At 48.0% G+C, this 18304-nt stretch overlaps 2 protein-coding genes and 1 long non-coding RNA gene across 7 annotated transcripts; 2 read left to right on the top strand and 1 right to left on the bottom strand.

Moving 5' to 3' along the window:
* Positions 1 to 104: 104 nt before the first annotated feature.
* Positions 105 to 13274, top strand: prph2b (peripherin 2b (retinal degeneration, slow)). The gene is made up of 3 exons (XM_028007528.1): positions 105 to 1897; positions 2680 to 2926; positions 11286 to 13274. Exons 1-3 carry the CDS (start codon positions 1317 to 1319, stop codon positions 11490 to 11492), a joined length of 1035 nt encoding a protein of 344 aa, XP_027863329.1. The 5' UTR covers positions 105 to 1316; the 3' UTR covers positions 11493 to 13274.
* Positions 7099 to 8500, top strand: LOC114138321 (uncharacterized). The gene is made up of 2 exons (XR_003594187.1): positions 7099 to 7355; positions 8003 to 8500. It is a non-coding gene; the product is annotated as an uncharacterized LOC114138321 (long non-coding RNA).
* Positions 13275 to 13277: 3 nt separating the features above from the next.
* On the bottom strand, positions 13278 to 17570 carry syndig1 (synapse differentiation inducing 1). 5 transcript variants are annotated; one of them, XM_028007531.1, is made up of 5 exons: positions 17324 to 17570; positions 16966 to 17223; positions 15516 to 15896; positions 15273 to 15413; positions 13278 to 14374 (listed from the first exon to the last, which is right to left on the bottom strand). In XM_028007531.1, exons 3-5 carry the CDS (start codon positions 15849 to 15851, stop codon positions 14216 to 14218), a joined length of 636 nt encoding a protein of 211 aa, XP_027863332.1. In that variant the 5' UTR covers positions 15852 to 15896; positions 16966 to 17223; positions 17324 to 17570; the 3' UTR covers positions 13278 to 14215. The 5 variants fall into 5 exon arrangements, with proteins under 5 accessions (XP_027863332.1, XP_027863333.1, XP_027863334.1 ...); XM_028007532.1 differs by having other exon boundaries at positions 16966 to 17192; XM_028007533.1 differs by lacking the exon at positions 16966 to 17223 and having other exon boundaries at positions 13278 to 13959; positions 14171 to 14374.
* Between the last annotated feature and the right edge of the window lie 734 nt (positions 17571 to 18304).

Raw genomic sequence — 18304 nt, 5'->3', positions numbered from 1 at the left:
CTGACCAAACAACCTGACCAGAACCAGGCAAGGTCCACAGCCGGTCATCTGGTTCTGATGTGGTTCTGGAGGACCGGACCTGCTGAAGTCCGTCTGGTCCAAACATCCAGGAGGAGACAAGATGGATGCCCAGCAGCAGGTTCTGGTGGTCGGTTGGTACTGACCCGGTTTACAGAACATTTGGTTCATTTCTCCCAGACTAATTTGATCATGATCCAGTTTTAGTTCAGATTTTTCTCCTGAAAAAAGTTTTTAAAAATAAAATAATTTACGACCCAGAAGGCTCGGCTGAAGCTGCGATGGAGGTTCTGCCCAAACAGGACGGGTCCAGGTGGGGACAGAACCTTTCAGGGTTTCAGCCAGGATAAATTGTGTGAATGTTCCAGAATAAAAGCCCGTCCTTCCTGATCCGGTCCAGCTCAGGTGACTATTGTGCCCGTCCGGTCCGATCCGGTTGGGTCGGATTCTGGCTAAAACCAGGAAGGAGCTTCAGCCAGACTACTGCTGGGTAAACCTGCTGACCTGAGGTCTGCTGGTTCTGGTTCTGGTCCCCTTCTATGGAAGGGGACCAGAACCAGAACCAGTCTGGAACAAACTGCCAGAAAATTGCAGAGGAGCCGAAAGTCTGAGATCCTTTAAGGCTAAAGCGGGCGGGTTAGCTATGAGTGATTCAGTCCAGGCCCGGCGGCATTGGGGGACATTTGGGAACATTGGGGGACATTTGGGAACATTGGCCGCCCACAGAGACAGCCAGGCTCGTCATTTATTGGCAGTGGACCCGGATCAGGACTTTGAGGATCTTCTCGGGGTGGTTACCATGACTACCAGGGAAGCTCCGCCTGCTACGTCGTGTTCGGCATGGCGACGGTTAAGCCATCCATGTTCTCTGATGGACTGAAGACCTGTCCGATCCTGGAGGTGGCGCCATAGACGATGACGTGTTGACTGTTGACAAGCTGTTGTCATAGTAACAGCATCCTCAGATTTAGATTGCTGATTGCTGGGCCTCACCTGTGCGGGGGCGGGACCAGGTGAGCCAGGAAGCTGCTGCTTAGCTCCAAACCCATTAGCAGTAATTGGAGGATTAGAGCCTCAGATGATCCGCTGCTAATCAGATCAGGAGCGGCTTTAGCAGGACGCCAGGCTGCCGCTCATATTCACACCTCCGCTCCGCTTCGCGCTGGTTCCTGCTGCCGGTTCCTCATCATGACTCAGAACCCTGCGGTCCAGTTCCTGAGCTCCTCCTGGGACGGCTTGCGGCTCTGAGCCTCATCGTTCTGCAGACCCGTTCGGGACCGTCGCCGTGAGCCGACGCCATGCCGTTCCTGTCGCTGAAGTTCAACCTGCAGAAGCGGGTCAAGCTGGCTCAGGGTCTCTGGATGCTCTACTGGCTCGCCGTCATCGTGGGCATCATCCTCTTCAGCCTCGGCATCTTCTTCAAGATCGAGCTGAGGAAGAGGAGCGAGATCATGGACAACAACGAGAGCCACCTGGTGCCCAACCTGCTGATCCTGGTGGGCATGCTGTCCTGCGGCCTGAACGCCTTCGGGGGGAAGCTGTGCCACGACTCTCTGGACCCCCAGAAGTTCTCCAAGATGAAGCCGATGCTGCGGCCCTACATGCTGCTGTGCTGCGGCTTCAATGTGCTGCTGCTGCTGCTGGTGCTGCTCTCCTTCCTCATGCAGTTCGCCGTGTACCTGACACTGGCCGAGGGCCTGAAGAACGCCATCCGCTTCTACAAGGACACGGACACGCCGGGACGCTGCTTCATGAAGAGGACGCTGGACATGACTCAGATCGAGTTCCGGTGCTGCGGAAACAACAACTTCAGGGACTGGTTCGAGGTGCAGTGGATCAGCAACCGCTACCTGGACATGAGCAACGACGTGGTCAAAGAGTGAGTACCTGAACACGGCAGGTCGGGTTCAGACGCAGAATCTGGGCTGGTATTAGTTCCTTGGTGAGGTAAAGCTGCAGGTGGATTGTTGCGTTCACGGACTCAGCAGGGGATCAATCTGGGTTTAAGGAGGTCAAAGTTTACGGCCTCTGAGGCAGCAGCAGGGGAACGTTCTGCAGCAGACCCGACCCGCTAGAAAGTGAAACTCCAAAAGGGCCTAATCTGCATAAAACTGATTATGTCATCACAGCAATAATGGCACAAAGCAGCGGGTGGTTGAAGGTCCGCTACTGATTAGTGTGTAGGGTGGTTTCACCGCAGTGCGGTCTGGGTCTCTGGGGTTCTGGAGGTGGTTCTGGTGGAGTTCCAGGGTTAGGGTGGGTGGAGCAGGAAGTGGTTGGAGGTACTGAAGGACCAATCAGGTCTCTGATAACACGACCAGATGGAGGTGTGAAGGCTCAGGGGGCTAGAACCAGAACCAGAACTTCACCTCCCTGCTGCTGCGACGTTTCACTGATTTTTAAAAGTTTTGTATCTTCTGTGCTGATCAGTCAGTCTGAGCATGCTCAGTTTGGAAGATCAGCCTTCTATGAGGAACCCTCCACGATTCTCCATCTCAAATCTGAGCAGAACCCTTTAAAAGGCCCCGCCCCGGCGCCCCGCCCCGGCGCCCCGCCCCGGCGCCCCGCCCCGGCGCCCCGCCCCGGCGCCCCGCCCCGGCGCCCCGCCCCGGCGCCCCGCCCGCCTCCTATCAGGGTCTGACCTGTGTGTTTGTCCCTCAGCCGTGTCCTCAGTAATGTGGAGGGGAAGTACCTGATGGACAGCGTCCCGTTCAGCTGCTGTAACCCCGGCTCGCCCCGCCCCTGCATCCAGCATCACCTGACCAATAACTCCGCCCACTACGACTACGACCACCGCACCGAGGAGCTGAACATCTGGAACCGCGGCTGCCGCCAGGCCGTCTTCTCCTACTACAGCGGCATCATGAACAGCATCGGAGCGCTTCTCATCTTCACCATCGTCCTGGAGGTAAGGCTCCGCCCACACTGCCGCAGCCAATCAGTGACATGTGTTCTTAAAGGGACAGAACTGGAGTAAGTGAAGCATCGTGACGTCTGTCTGGTTCTCACTGGTTAGTCAGAACTGTAGCTTCATTATCAGGAATCTATTAGTCACAAACTGTCCCACATCATCATCCCTCCTCCACCGTGCTTTACAGTGCCCTTACAAAAAATCCCATGAAATTCACGTGATCACATGTGGTTCATATGTTCCACATGTGATAAAGTATTTTGATTATGTGATCCATGGTTTATTCAACATGGGATCACATATTTCTCACATGCCTCAGTTTATGTGCCTCTGGTATAAATTAAATAAATGTTAAGTTATGCCAGAGGCACAAACTTCAACTCTAAGACAAAGCAACACTTATATTTATGTGTTAATAGAAATATTTGCTAATAATGTAAAGTATATAGTTAACTAAAAAAATAACTAACTGGTGTGAAATAAAAGTTTAAAATGTTTTATAAAATAAAATAATACAAAATAAAAGGGTTTAAGTCTGAGCTATATATATGTAAATAAATATATATATATATATATACACATATATATATATGTATATGATTACCAGTAATCTAACGCGTTGCTATTTCATATCCAGTAGTCAGACTACAGTTACTTATCGAAATCATTTTGCGTTACCATTTTTTTTTTGGAATTTCATTTTATTTCCTCTACGTCTGATCGCCGTTTCTATGCAACAGAAACGTAAACAATGGAGGGAGATTCACATTTTGTTGGTAGAAAAACAGGAACTACTTTGAGTTTCTGTCGCCAAGTCTGATTATTATAAGTGGCTTTTTTTTTTTTTTTTAAGTTGCTAGCAGATTTAATGAGTCGCTTTCTGGGCTGGTTTTTGAAGGTGAAGTTGTTCATTTGGGCTTGGAAATAAACAGACAGAAACCCCAGAATGTGTCTGACCTCCAGCTAGTTTTAGTCAGACTCTCCCTGTCCATCATTTCCAGGATGATCCGTCCCGCTGCGTCTCTGTTAAAGTTAATATATTACCTGTGAATGACGTCCAGATGTCCAGAACATTGGAAACATGGAGACTAATATGAACAGAGCAATAAACGTGAAAATGAACGAGTCCGTAAAGTTGTGCAACTAAACGCCATTATAATTATTAATATTAAGATAAGTGTCACTAATCTGTGCAGCAGCCATCTGAACTGTGGAGCCGCAGGAGGAGCTCTGACCTCTGACCTCTGACACCAAACACACAACCTGGAGGCTGTTGTGTGTTTGGTGTCAGAGGGTTAGGGTTAGGGTTAAAAGGTTTTATTTTCAATGAAATAAAACCTTTTGGTTACATTCCTGAAATGAAAAAAAAAAGAAAAGCTTGATTTCTACAGTAGTCCTTGTCCCTGGAGATGTGAATGTTTTGCTTGCAGCTCAGTATTTACTCAAATCCTTAGAGTTTTCCAGACAATAGTGGAAAACACAAAAACTGCACAAATTACTAATGTTGTTTTTTTATTGTAACCATTAAAAAATCTCCCCTTCAGTTCAACCTTATCAGTGGAGACACATTGTTGATGTTACTGTTATAAAATAGCTTACAATTAAATATTGGCAAAGATCAATGTCATTTTTACAGCGTTGTTGTTAGCAGCCGCTGAAAGTGACTAAAAAAGTTACTTTTAATGTAACTTAGTTACTTTCCAAATCAAGTAATTAGTAATCCAATTAAAGTTACTTTTTCAAAATAACTATTCCATGACTGTGTGTGTATATATATAAAAAAATTCCCTTCTCACCCACCGCGGGTGGTTCTTATCCTCTGAGCTCGGGTCCTCTACCAGAGGCCTGTGAGCTTGAGGGTTCTGCACATTTCTGGACTGAGATGTCTGATGTTGTTCCTGGGATCTGTTGTAGCCATTGGTCCGGTTTGGGGGTGACTGCCCCGAGGGCCCCGATGACCACAGGCACCACTGTGGTCTTCACCTTCCAGGCCCTCTCCAGTTCCTCCCTGAGGCCCTGGTATTTCTCTAGTTTCTCCTGCTCCTTTTTCCTGATGTTGCAGTCGCTTGGTATTGCTACATCTACCACAACGGCTTTCCTCTGTTGTTTATCCACTACGACAATGTCTGGTTGGTTCGCCATTACCATTTTGTCTGTCTGGATCTGGAAGTCCCACAGGATCTTAGCTCTGGCGTTCTCCGCCACCTTTGGGGGTGTTTCCCACTTTGATCTCGGGGTTTCCAGTCCATATATATATATATATATATATATACCTTTTTTTCCCCCCAAGATGGAGGCGCACGCAGTTGCAGCGGCTCATTGCTCTCTCGGTCGGTGCTATGATATGTTTGGCTGCTTGTGAACGTGTTGATTTGTGTTCCGTCATGTCGGACAAACAAAATATACAGTCGGGACGATCTCCTGACGATCGGTGCCCGCTACGAACGAGATGTTACAGCTGATTTTCAACGCTTGTTCAATATTCCGGGGGACATAGCGAGGAGCCCCGGTGCGCCGTGGATTACCATCCCAGCAGGGAGGAAGCGACGGCGGCGTAGAGAGAGACGGCAGAAGCGGGGCTGCAGGGCCGGCCTGCTAGCTAGGCTACGGAGGCAACCACACAAACCACCGCTCCCCAGCCTGTTTCTCTCCAACACCACACTCCTCGTTGTAGAGGAGCACGAGGTGAGGCGCACACTGCGGGCCGTCAACCCAAGGAAGGTTGCTGGACCTGATGGCGTCCCTGGACGTGTCCTGAAAGACTGCGCCGATCAGCTGGCTGGAGTCTTCACCAGGATCTTCAACCAGTCCCTAGCCCTGTCTACAGTCTCATCCTGCCTGAAATCTTCCACCATAGTCCCCATACCCAAGAAACCTCACATCTCTTGCCTCAACGACTACCGGCCAGTGGCACTAACCCCTGTGGTGACGAAGGGTTTTGAAAAACTGGTCCGGGGTCACATCACAGCACTTCTCCCTCCTGGCTTTGACCACCACCAGTTCGCCTACAGAGCCAACAGATCCACAGAGGACGCTGTGATCACGGCCCTCCATGCTGCTCTGTCACATCTGGAGCAGCAGGGGAGCTATGTGCAGATGCTCTTTGTAGACTACAGCTCTGCTTTTAATACCATCCTCCCTCACAGACTGGTGGACAAACTGGGGGACCTGGGCCTCCCTCACTCCACCTGCATGTGGATCCTGAGCTTCCTGACCAACCGACAGCAGAGAGTTAGAGTGGGAAAACATACATCCACTGCCCTCAGCCTTAGTACTGGCTCTCCACAGGGCTGTGTGCTGAGCCCCCTGCTCTATTGTCTGTACACATACGACTGCACCTCTGCCCACCACAGCAACACCATCATCAAGTTTGCTGATGACACCACAGTGGTGGGGCTCATCTCAGGAGGCGACGAGTCCGCCTACAGGGGAGAGGTGGAGCGGCTGTTGCAGTGGTGCAGGGAGAACAATCTGCTCCTCAACAACTCAAAGACAAAAGAACTCATAATAGATTACAGGAGGAATAAAACGGACATTACACCACTAACCATTGGGGGAAAATGTGTGGAGAGGGTAGCTGATTTCCGTTTCCTGGGGGTCCACATTGAGCAGGGCCTCACATGGAACATGAACACCTTGGAGCTGATAAAAAAGGCCCAGCAAAGACTGAACTTCCTGAGGGTTCTCAGGAGGAACAGCATCAAGGAGAAGCTGCTGGTGTCCTTCTACAAGTGCTCCATAGAGAGCATACTGACCTACTGTATCTGCGTCTGGTATAACAGCAGCACTACGGCTCAAAGGAAAGCTCTCCAAAGGGTTGTGAATACAGCCCAAAAAATCATTGGCTGCCCTCTCCCCTCACTGGAGGACCTGCACAGCGACCGCTGTCTAAGAAAAGCACAACACATCACAAAGGACACTTCTCACCCCGGACCTTCTCTGTTCACACTGCTGCCTTCAGGCAGAAGATACAGAGCAACCAGAACCAGAACCAACCGTCTCAGAGACAGTTTCTACCCGACAGCAATAACAAAACTAAATGCAATCAAAAACAACCATTAATCATCATAAATGATGGATGAGAGAATGTGGCTGTTCTTATTTTTCTTTTTTTTACCAGTTATTTGTTAACTCTTACATTGTGTGTGAATTGTGAGACAGTTATTTTTTGTTTTTAAGCGTATGCACTGACTGATGGCACCTTTTGAATTTCGTTGTCCTTGTGACAATGACAATAAAGATTTATCTCATCTCATTATTTCAAAAATCTCGCGAGATGTTTTCAAGCCCAACCAACTCTAGAAGATTCTTCAGACAGTTGACGACGTTAAAAAAAGAAGAAAAAAGCGGATCGTTTTTTTGCTTTCTTTCTCTTTTTCATGGATAAAATGGACTTGAAGAGTTTGGCTTTTTTCCCGAACAAAAGGTAAGAAATGTTTTACTTGATTTGAATCTCGAGGTGTATCGAAAATGTTTAGACAAAAATATAAATCTGTAAAGTAACACGTACTGATAGTGATGTACCGGTGAACTTTTCCTTAGTACTGAAGTCATGCTAAGCTAGCTGAACGTTAGCTGAAGGCTGGCCCATTTTACCGTTTGAAGGCTTTATCCTGAGTCCTACAGCTCCTAAAACAAATTAGTGTGGATTTGATGCTTCACTACTTAAACTTTACCTCTTTTTAAAGGAGGGAACAACAGACGGCAGCTGTTTACTCAGTCAAAGTTAAAATTGAGGACCGTTATAATAAAACGGCCATTTCTCCCTCCATGATGTGTGAGCTGCTATTATGATGACGTTCTTCCATTAGAAAAATATAAATTGACCTGTTACTGTTTTTAACACTGCATGATTTTTCTTTTAATTGCCGAGAGAATCATAGTTTTATCAACTGAATGTTTTTTAGCCTGACAGGATAGTCACCAAACAACGTCACGTTATGCTGCTTTATTTAGCAGATCAGAGTCATTCTGGCCAATTACACACTGATGGAAAAGTAGGACTCTGCTGTGGGTGTGTGTAAATAAAATGTAGTCCAGATCATAGGAGCTTTGTTTTATTAATTTTTACAGTTTGTTGGAGGCCAGTGGTCCAGTGAAGCTCAGAGGGGGAATGAATGGGGCAACAGATCAGGACCCAGAGACCTGATCACCTTCAGCACTGGAGAAGGAAAACTCCTCACCTGAGCATCACCACCCACAGCACCTGCACCTGTGGTTACTGGCACATATAAGAAGACCCCTATGCAAGCCACCAATGCCAACGTGTGTGTGTGTGTGTGTGTGTTCTAACCACCCTTAAAGACATTAAGGAGACTCAGAGGGCTCACAGTCGAATGCTACAGTCTCTCCTGAAACAACGTGAAGGACCAGTCAGGTTTTACCTGAGGTTCTGTTTTCCCTCTCTGGACCGGCACTGATGATATTAAACCTGTTTCTGGTTTCCACACGTTTATTATCTGGACCTAATTTTGGGTAAACCTGTATGGTGTCATGCTCAGGTGTTAAAAGTTGTTTCTGGTTCTCAACAGTTTCAAACAGAAGTAAATAAATTGTTGTTTTGTGTACATATATACTTGTCTAAGAAGTCTTGATTCATAGCTACAAGTTTGCTTTAGTTTGCAGTTATGTCTTAGAAAATCATATGAGATTGACATGCGACCTCATATTCATCATGAAAAGTGAATAATATGAAGAAATCGGACATTTTCATGGTAAAAAAGGTGGTCCCATTATTTTATAATTGTATATAATGTATATGTATATCACATATTTCCACATGTGGAAATATGTGTATCATATGTGATTCCCATGTGATCACATGGGAATCACGTGATTTTACCACGAAACGTTCCAAAATCAAGTATACATGTGCTTTCACATGTGATTCACATCTTTCACATGTAAAAAGTTGTGTGAACCACATGTGTGGTTTTCATGTGATCTCATGTGACTTTGATGGGATTTTTTATAAGGGCGGCTATGAGCTGATCTGCTGTGGTTTCCACAGAGCTCAAGCTGCTCAACACTATTTGATATATTTACATAAAACCATTATAGATTTATTAACAGTGGCTATAAATTAGCTTCAGGCTTCAGGGCACTGGAACACCCTGAACATCTCAGGCTAATGGCTGTTAGCCTTAGCAGGTTTAGTTACCAGATTTTCATTTAGTGCTTCAGCATTTTTGGTAACAAAGTCTGAAGTGCAAATTTCCTTCAGTTTTGTCCAATTTTATCTGAATAAAGATCAACATCTGTGTTGAAGGTTTGGTTATCAACTGTTGGGTAGTTAGACCTAAATACTCAACTCTTATTTTGAAGTGGTTTTAGATGCAGCAGTTCCACTTCCTGTTGCGTTCCCTTTTTTACAATAAACTTTATTTAGCAATTGACAATAAAAAGACAAAATAAAAGAAAAACATGTGAACACATAACCAGGATGTTATTCAGATAAATACAGTAGCTCACATATGAATTTCTTCATGTTCTGCTCATCATGCTGGATTTCAACATGATTGGATTCAGTACTTTAGCATTAGCTCCTGCTAAATACCATGCTGGTCTAGTGCTTTAGCTTTAGCCCCTGTTAAATGCCATGGCATTAGTCCAGCATTAGCTAAAGTTTATTAGTGCATTAGGGTTAGAGCAGCTAACCTTTTAGCTATCTGTGTCCACCACCGTATTGTACCATTCATTCAGAAATCTGTTCAAAGCCGTTTACTAGAGCAAAAACCTTCACAAAATAATCCTGACAGACTAACATTAAGGATTAGCATTAGCATGCTACTGCTGTAGCAACAGATGGAGGCAAACATTCAGAAACTCAAAGATCATCATCCATGATGATCGACATCTGTTGATTTGTTCTGTAATGTTGAATGAGAGAGTTATGGAAGTGAATGTCAGTCAAATCAAGTAGATAATCAGCTGCAGCTCATCATGGCCGCTGTCTGGTTTCAGGACCCAAGACTCACCAAACCCGCCTGTTAGCTTATTTCAAGCTTTTCTTTCATGGAAGTTGCACCGTTTCTCGTTCAAACCGTCGGATCTCCTTTCCTGCTAAAACAGGCTCGGTCGTTGGTGTGTGACGTTGAATTGATACGAGACGAGTTCATCTGGTTAGCATCGAATAGCATGGGATAGCATAGCAGTTTAACATGCTTCACAGCATCAAAGGAAACATTAGAAAGAAAGAAACTTATTATATAACTATAACCTTCAGAGTCAGTAACATCCTGAAGGTAGCCTTAGCATGTTAAAGTTAGCATTACATTAGTCTTGGCATGTTAAGCTAACAAGGCGAGGTTATTAATTGGATTTCATTCTTTACAGAATGAACTTTAAAACTCGTCCTTTATGCTGACAAAGGAACACATGAACATAAAAAACTGCTTTAAAGTTAGCGTGGCATGCTAATGATAGCTGTTAGCATGCTAACAGGCAGCCTCTGTTTTCAGCTGGTCCTGCTTCTGAAGGTGAAAGTTGTAGATGAAAGCCTCCAGTGATGAAGACTCAAAGCCAGCCTTCATCAGCTAACATGCTAACTGCGGCATGCCGCTCCAGTTCGTCCTCTGCTGCATTCTGGGAAGTTTTCAGGGAGTCGGAGTGAGACGATCCTGCCTGATGCTGGCAGGTTGATGTAGCTGGAACCTGGGTTCTTGGACAGGACACATGAAAAGAACCAAAACCCAACTGGAACCAGAACAGAACCATCGATCTGGGCCTGGCGCTGTGTTGCCATGGTAACTGGTTGCCCGCCTCCTCCAGCCACAGTCTTTAACCCGTGGACGGGTTCACGGAGGATCAGCCGTGTTCCTAATCCTCCGTTTTAAAACAAGATGATTGTCAGAACACCTGGACCGAACCGGCACCAGGTGACCCGGCACGCTGCCACGTTAATCAGATTTACCGCCATGTTTGTTTCTGAACCGGACCGGTCACGGAAACCCGCCGCAGTCCGAGTCCAGTCCGTCAGCAACTCGGACTGACTAGAGAGCCGAGTCCAGGCTGAGCTGCTGCAGGTAATCTGCCTGGGGGGCAGGAACTATTCCTGGGGGGTTAATCTGCCACAGCAGGGTGCATTCTGGGAAGTCAGGGACATTGCCTAAGAGGCCTGTTATCTGGGTCAGAACAACAAGTTCAACACCTGAAGTTACTGGCTGAAGGACACACCTGAGCTCACCTGGAGGGGGGGCAGACGGGGGGCCTGTGCTCCTGGTTCAGAAAGCTGAAAGCTCCAATCAGATCGCTGCAGGAACAGGAACAGGAAGCTGCTGGTTGGTGTAGAGCTGAACCATGTTGATCTGTCCAGATTCACTTCTCCTCTGTGCGTGTGTGTGTGTGTGTGAGCCAGGCGGGGGACGTGGCGGGCCTGAAGTACCTGAGCACGGCCCTGGAGACGATGGCCGACCCGGAGAACCCGGAGTGTGAGAGCGAGGGCTGGCTGCTGGAGAAAGGCTTCAAGGAGACGCTGGCCGACCTTCTGTCCAAGGTCAAGACCTTCGGCCGCGCCAACCAGGTGGAGGAGGGCGGGGCCTCCCCCGACGCCGACGCCACCTGAAGCCCCGCCCACCAGCATCCTGAGGTCTCTCCCCTCCCCCCCCACCCACCGAGCCGGGGGGCCGAGAGAGGAGGCGCCGCTTCCCGGACTGACGGACTCTACTGAGCATGTGCAGAACACACACACACACACACACACACACACACACACACACACACACACACACTGAACACACACCCTGCCAGAGAACTGTGTGTGTTTTCTTCCAGTCTGTAAATTTGTCACCAGAACATTTTAACTGAACAGAACCTGAGGTCCAGATGACCTGAGCCCGACCGGTACCAGCCGGTACCACCTGGCAGCCCTGACTCCTGGCTTCCTGCTGCAGTGTCTCAGTTTGTCCTTCAGGGGGCGCAGCTTTGGAGGATTCTTGCCAAACATTTCTTTTTTTACGCCCAGATTTTAGTTTGTGCGTCGCTGATGGTCGGGTGGCTCGGTACCGGTCGGTACCGGTTGGGTGGGTTGCTATGGAAACAGACAGCCAAAGAGCAGGTCACCTTCCTACTCACCTGTGCAGGTAAACACTTCCACATCTGGAGTTTATGCAGAGCTGTGCTGCAGGTGTTCTGTTAGAGACACACAGCAGCAGGCAGGAAGTCATGCCTAATTGCAAATAGTGACGTCAGAGTAACAGGAAGTGATGTCAGAGTATTTTACTAGCAGATAGTAGATGACAAGAGTTTCAACAAGTCGATGTCACTGGAAGTCAGGTGGCCAGACTGAACTATCTGTGTCCGGATTCAAGGTCTGCATCCTGGGAAGGAGAATAAACCAAGACCTGAAGAGAGAAGCAGTGAATTCACACAGGTGTTGCCTCCTCCAACTGCCCCGCCCCCACCTCAGCGTAACTCAGGTTGCCTAGCAACCGTGAAGCAGAGAAAAACAGCAACGGAGCTGAAGTTTGTCTTTCAGTCATGTGTTACTGATTCCTGTATTATTCTTCACCTTTATAGTAAAGTTTGTTTATAGGAAAAAATGAATCTGTTAGTTTGATTCTAAATGTTCAAACATGTAGAGCACATTTCTACCAGGAATAAATGATTCATTTTCAAATATAATCTCAGATAAACCATTAGAGTTAAATAAAACTAGCATGTTTGAAGGCTTCACTTTAATCAATCAAACCGATTTGATCAGGAATAAATTCAATAGTAAACCAAACATTTACAGCTAAATGTTAAATGTCAGAATAATATCTGTGTTTAACTTCCAGTTACTGGGGAAACTTTTTCTAACCATGTTCTGCTCCAGTAAACCAACCTGCAGCTGACATGAGCCACCATGTCAGAGCTGATATTGGAGACTTACTCACTTACACTGTACAAAATCACGTTGTGTCATTTAAAGTGTAATGTAACAAAATAATTTACCGCTTTTCACCGCCATCGTCGCTCTGCCTGAATGCCCGCTTGGGACCTGCAATGAATTATGGGATACGGTGGGCCGACCCATCCTTCAAACCTGGGGAAAAGAAGGACGCATTTGGACGAGTCTTTGGATTCGGACGGGCCTTCTTGCCACGCTATGACGTATTCGGCCTACAAATCTGTCCTTCAACAGACGCAGACCCTGAATTCGGACACAGCTTATGACGTCATCACTCAGGAAATGATGTCAACACTTCCTGAGTACTGACATCACATTTTCACAGGAAATTTGTGACAGGAAGTGATGTCAGAGTGGTGTTTGTGGTGTTGCTGGAGCTGCGCCTGGCAGGCGGCGCTCAGGGCGAAGCTTCCCGTAGTCAGACTGAAACTCTAGAAATAAAAAGTCCAGAACCAATCAGCGTGTTCGTCTTTTATTCAACATCGTCCAAATGAGCTGCAGGTGGCGCCGAGCCGGAGCCCGTCGTCATGGAGACGTCCCTCCTCACCCCGGCTGCTCCAGAGGTCAAAGGTCAGCGGCTCCAAAGACTTTCCTTTAATGACGTTCAGATCAAAGGATCAAGTATTGGAAAATCCGTTTATTTAGGAACAAAATGGAGCTAAACGGGTCATGAACAGAACCACAGGAGACCGGTTCTGGAGAGGATCGGCCCAAAACGGCTCCAGAACCTGGGCCGCACCTCGGTCAAAGGTCACAGCCTCATCAGACATTCTGAGTTCTGGCAGAACCTGCTGGTTCTGGTTCATATTAGCAGCAGCTAAACGGATCAGGACGTTAATGAGCTCAGAGGACAGATTAGTTCTGCTGACGCAGGAAGTAACACTGGGGGGGACCGGGTCGGGTCGGGTCGGGTCGGGCTCTGGACGCTCAGGTGGCAGCGTGATTGAAACCAGAATCTGAACAGAACCTGCATCGGGGTCAGAGCTGCAGAACCTCGTCCACATCTGAATGAGGGAAACCCGGCCCACGTGGTTCTGCTGGGCCGGTCCGACACCATCGGCTCCTTGTCACTGTGAACAAAACCCGGCTCCATCAAATCAGAAACCGGGAGATCCGTGGACAGAACCAGAACCAGAACCGGCTGGAGAAGGAAAACAAACCCAGATTCAGTTCAGAGCAACCAGAACCTCCCAGTGGGAATCAGAACCGTCTGGACCAGAACCACAGCAGGTTCTGTTGGTTCTTCATCCACCTGGCAGGTAAAGTCTGATGATGATGATGATGATGGTTTACAAACATTCAAAAACCTTCAGAGAAAAATCTAGAACCAAAAGACACAAAAGTCCAAAAACCCGTAGAACCCACCGAGGCTCCAGACCCAGCTGCTGTTGCCATGGTTACCACTTCTGGTTCTTGGACAGGTAGGTGATGAGCGCAACGGCAACGCCCACATAGATGCCGGTTCCTATGGTGATGGAGAGAACGGCGAGGAAGAGCGCCCGCCTGGAGGTGGAGCCGGCCAGGTGGAGGTCACCTGTAGACACCGCCCGGCTGGTCTGCGGACAGAGACAGGGGTCACGACCCCGCGGTGGGACACCGGGTTCTGGTGGTACTGGAGGAAGTCCCGGGACTGCCCCCACCACCGTCTATCGCCATGGCAACGCTCAGGATGAGCCGCAGCCAATTAACCGCCATGCTGACAGGAAACAGTTTCCTAGAAATTAGATACAGTGAAACTCTGCAGCCAATCAGGGCCAGGGGGCGGGGCTTCCTCCCACCAGGTTCTGGACGAGTTCTCCTGATGGTCTCATGCTTTCTGGACCTGAGTCCGGGGGATCTGGTGGTTCTGATCTCACAGTCCAACTGGACCAGCGTTTTTAATGATTTGGTCCTACAAAATAAAAGACTCCACATTTCCCAAGTCTCATTTGGACTTTCAAAATAAATGTCAATGACCGGGTCAGAAAAGTAAAAGCCTGTTTTCTGATTCCACCTGAAGGTTCTGACCCGGTGAGATCCAGAGTGGGTCCCGGAGGTTCCGGCGTCCATGTTGTAGTTCTCTTCCTGGTTTAACACACCTGGATCAGATGAACGCTGACATGCTGAGGAGGAAATTACATCACCAGGACAGACTCTGGACCCCATCGGGTCAGAACCAGACCTACACATCAGAACCATCAGAACCACTTCTGGACCAGAACCCACAGTGTGTGAGCTGCAGGGACCTGATGTTTTGGGCTGGAAGATGAATAAAGTTTATTCAAATCAGTTCTTGTGTGGGAAGCGTTACTATGGCAACAAGCATGTACTGAGCACGCTCAGTACGGCTGACTGCAGAGCGGTTACTTAGCAACCGGAGCGGGAAGTGGAGACTGGGCAGCAACAAGAGAAGAAGAAACTGCAGGAGGTCATGGGTTAACATAACATCCGCCCACCCAGGCTCCGCCCACCTACCTGCTGTGCCAGGTAGAAGGCAGCGATGCCGAGCGGCCAGAAGCAGCAGAGCATGGAGAAAACACTGAGGCTCCGATGATCTCTGGGAGGAAGCAGCAGGAAGTCGTCATCGCTGTGAGTGGAGGAGCTGGAGAGATCGCTCTGCTCACACACACAGTACACACTATATATACACTATATACACACTGTATACACAATATATACACTCACAGTTTACATCAGACTCAATGGATGGATGCTGACCTCCAGCTCCTCGTCTCCGACCGGGTCAAAGGTCATCGGGGGAATCTTGGCCTCATCTCCACTGAGCTCCAGTAACTTGCTGTCAGAGAGTCGCAACGTCTCCCTGGAAGATCCGGCTGAGCAACAGGTGGGGGTGGGGCTTTCGATGAAGGTCGTCTCACAGCAGGCTCCGCCCCCAGACTCCGCCCACAGCCGAAACAGGAGGCCGAAGGCCGGGGGGGGCAGGGCGCCGGGGTCCAGCTCCTGGGGAGGCTCCGCCTCCGGCCTGTGGGTGTCGATGAGGCCGCCATGTTCTGTCAGGGGGGACGGCCCCGCCTCCGCTGCCCCGCCCTGCATGGCGCTCCTGCTGCTTCTCAGAGGGGTCAGAGGTCAGACTGTGACCTGGAATAGGAACAGGAAGCTGTCACTGTCAGCTGCTGGTCCTGAAGAGGCCCAGAGACCAACCATCAGCAACCAGTTCACCCTGTGGCGGCTCGTCGTGTCCTTGGGCAAGACACTTCACCGTCCTTACAGAGGACGCTGTGCAGGCAGCCTGGCCTCAGTACCCCAGGACTGGGCAGCCAGGGCTACTGTCCACTAAATAGTAGCACCTGCAGTACCGTTAACGCGGACAGATCTGATACCATCAGCGTGTGGTAGCTACATGCTAATAGTAGCTACATGTTAACAGTAGCTAGATGCTGATGGTAGCTACATGCTAATAGTAGCTACATGTTAACAGTAGCTAGATGCTGATGGTAGCTACATGCTAATAGTAGCTACATGTTAATAGTTCCATGCAGGTTTTTTTTTAATCCCAAAGGGAAATTAAATGTTGGTGTAACTCATTCATTCTTCAGAGAGGTATTGTAGATTTTGATGGCTGCTGGAAGGAAAGATCTGCAGCTGTCTGTTAAGTGAAGTTTCACAAATCAAATAAAGGTTTCACAAAAAGATAAACAAGGTTTTAATTATTCTGCTATAAGAGCAGAATAATCCAGTCCAGGTGTGAAGAGTCCAGATGTTGTAGTTTTTAAACTAGAGTCGATTAAAGATGCGGAAGGTTGTGAATAATTAGGTGGAATCGCCCTTTAGCCATTTCCCGAATCGGAAACCAACTTCAGCTTCGTCGCTGAATGAAGCTTTGGAGTCCTCTGGACTTTATAAATCGCTTCATGATGTTCTAAATTTGGTTCTGTATTTGATTGTTTCCCTCTTTGGCGGTTAATGATTAACTTCTGTTTTGAGAGCATATGATTTTATTTTGAAGGGATTAGTGTTAGGGTTAGCTTTAAGTATTAATAAAGGCAGCTTAACAATGAAAAGACGGAAGAGAAGTTATTATTGAGATATGTGTATTATTAGCAGTGTGACGTAAATAAAAACACGTTTGAAACATTATGTAACTAAAACTGGATCTGTTTCATCATATTATAAACTAAAATAGTTTTATACTGTAACCGGTATTTACAGCTGGACCGTGGAGGTGATTTTGATGCCCAGCTCTAACAGACTGAAGGCCCGGCCTGCCTCAGTCTCATCCTCATGTTCTGGTCGGGTTCTGTCTCCGGTGCGCCCTGCTTGGTTGCCATGGTTTCCATATGCGGACCATCTCAGCTCCTCGTTCGGCATCCTGAGTTCTGGATCAGACTCCCGGTTCGGAACCTTTTCATGCAGCAGAACAATCTCCACCTCCCCCTGCCCCGGACACCAACACGCACGCGCATGGCTGTTTACGGGCAGAAATGCGTGAAGCTCATGATAATAATTGAATACCCATACACTGCCTCTGACGTCATCCCTGTGATCACGCGAGCGCACATACTCACCTCGCAAGGTGAGGCATGAAAGTCTTCATCTGAGGGGGTGTTCTCCGTCCTCTGACCGACCTCAGAGCGCTCTGGGCCGGGCAGCGAGCTGACAGAGACCCGCTGAGGAGCCGCGGAGCTCTGGACCTCTGAGAGCCGAGAGAGGAGCTCGGCGGGCGGGCAGCAGAGCGCCCAGGTGTCCAGGAGGATGGAGGATGCAAGTCCACCTCGCTGCAGCAAACAGAAAGGGGCGGGACGGACCGCTGTCAGTCTCAGACCTTATTTGGAAATGTGACCATTGCACTCCGGAAGTGAAGGGGGCGCTATTTCCTATATAATCCGCGGTCTCCCGTTTTTATTTTCTTTTGAAATCTGTGATATATCTTCACCTTTAGGAAGGATTTTCACTCTCAGCATTTATTTGAACTTCTCTCTCTTTTATTTACTTCAGCTCAGCTCACAGTTTTTAACAAATTCTGTAGCTTTCTGTGAACTTCTAAATCTGCTCCTTAGTGGCATCTTTTCGGGCCTGATACTGCCTCTAGTGGCGTGGTAATGGAGCCAAACAGAGGTCCAGATGGCTGACCCGGATCAGAACACCAGACCAGGACCATGAGGACTGCTCCTCTTCACACTGAAGAGGAGGTTCAGCCTCCTGGAGAACCTGCTGAGGTCTTTCATCACTGGAACAACTGAATTATTTAACGTAATAAATAATTACGTTAAATAATTAGTCATTTTGAATACTTACAAATTACTCGTTTGAGCCCCCCTGCTGACCAGAACACCGCAGACACTGCTTCAGATCCATCAGAACCTCTGATTGATGACAAGGTCAAAAGAAGCTTCACATGAACCATCTCAGGTTTTCACAGAGTTGTTTTCACAGGAACTGTTGTCTCCTGTGTTCGGTTCTGATTCTCGTTTTGGTTCTGAATACCCTGAATGTGGCCTTCTCCGCCCTCTCGTTTAAATATAAGAACATGAAATAAAAACAGTTAG

The sequence above is a fragment of the Xiphophorus couchianus genome, chromosome 22, assembly GCF_001444195.1.
Source record: "Xiphophorus couchianus chromosome 22, X_couchianus-1.0, whole genome shotgun sequence".
Classification (NCBI taxonomy): domain Eukaryota; kingdom Metazoa; phylum Chordata; class Actinopteri; order Cyprinodontiformes; family Poeciliidae; genus Xiphophorus; species Xiphophorus couchianus.
Note: the sequence above shows the minus strand (reverse complement) of the source record. Positions and strands in the feature narration are given on the sequence as shown.

Bases quoted from the DNA above. Each gene is read 5' to 3' on its own strand.
- prph2b (XM_028007528.1), top strand. From the start codon at position 1,317: ATGCCGTTCCTGTCGCTGAAGTTCAACCTGCAGAAGCGGGTCAAGCTG. The intron at 1,898-2,679 runs GTGAGTACCTGA...TTTGTCCCTCAG, and splicing joins AGCAACGACGTGGTCAAAGA to CCGTGTCCTCAGTAATGTGG. The intron at 2,927-11,285 runs GTAAGGCTCCGC...TGTGTGAGCCAG, and splicing joins TCTTCACCATCGTCCTGGAG to GCGGGGGACGTGGCGGGCCT.
- syndig1 (XM_028007531.1), bottom strand. From the start codon at position 15,851: ATGCAGGGCGGGGCAGCGGAGGCGGGGCCGTCCCCCCTGACAGAACAT. The intron at 15,414-15,515 runs GTCAGCATCCAT...GTGTGTGAGCAG, and splicing joins TCGGAGACGAGGAGCTGGAG to AGCGATCTCTCCAGCTCCTC. The intron at 14,375-15,272 runs GTAGGTGGGCGG...CTCTGTCCGCAG, and splicing joins CCTTCTACCTGGCACAGCAG to ACCAGCCGGGCGGTGTCTAC.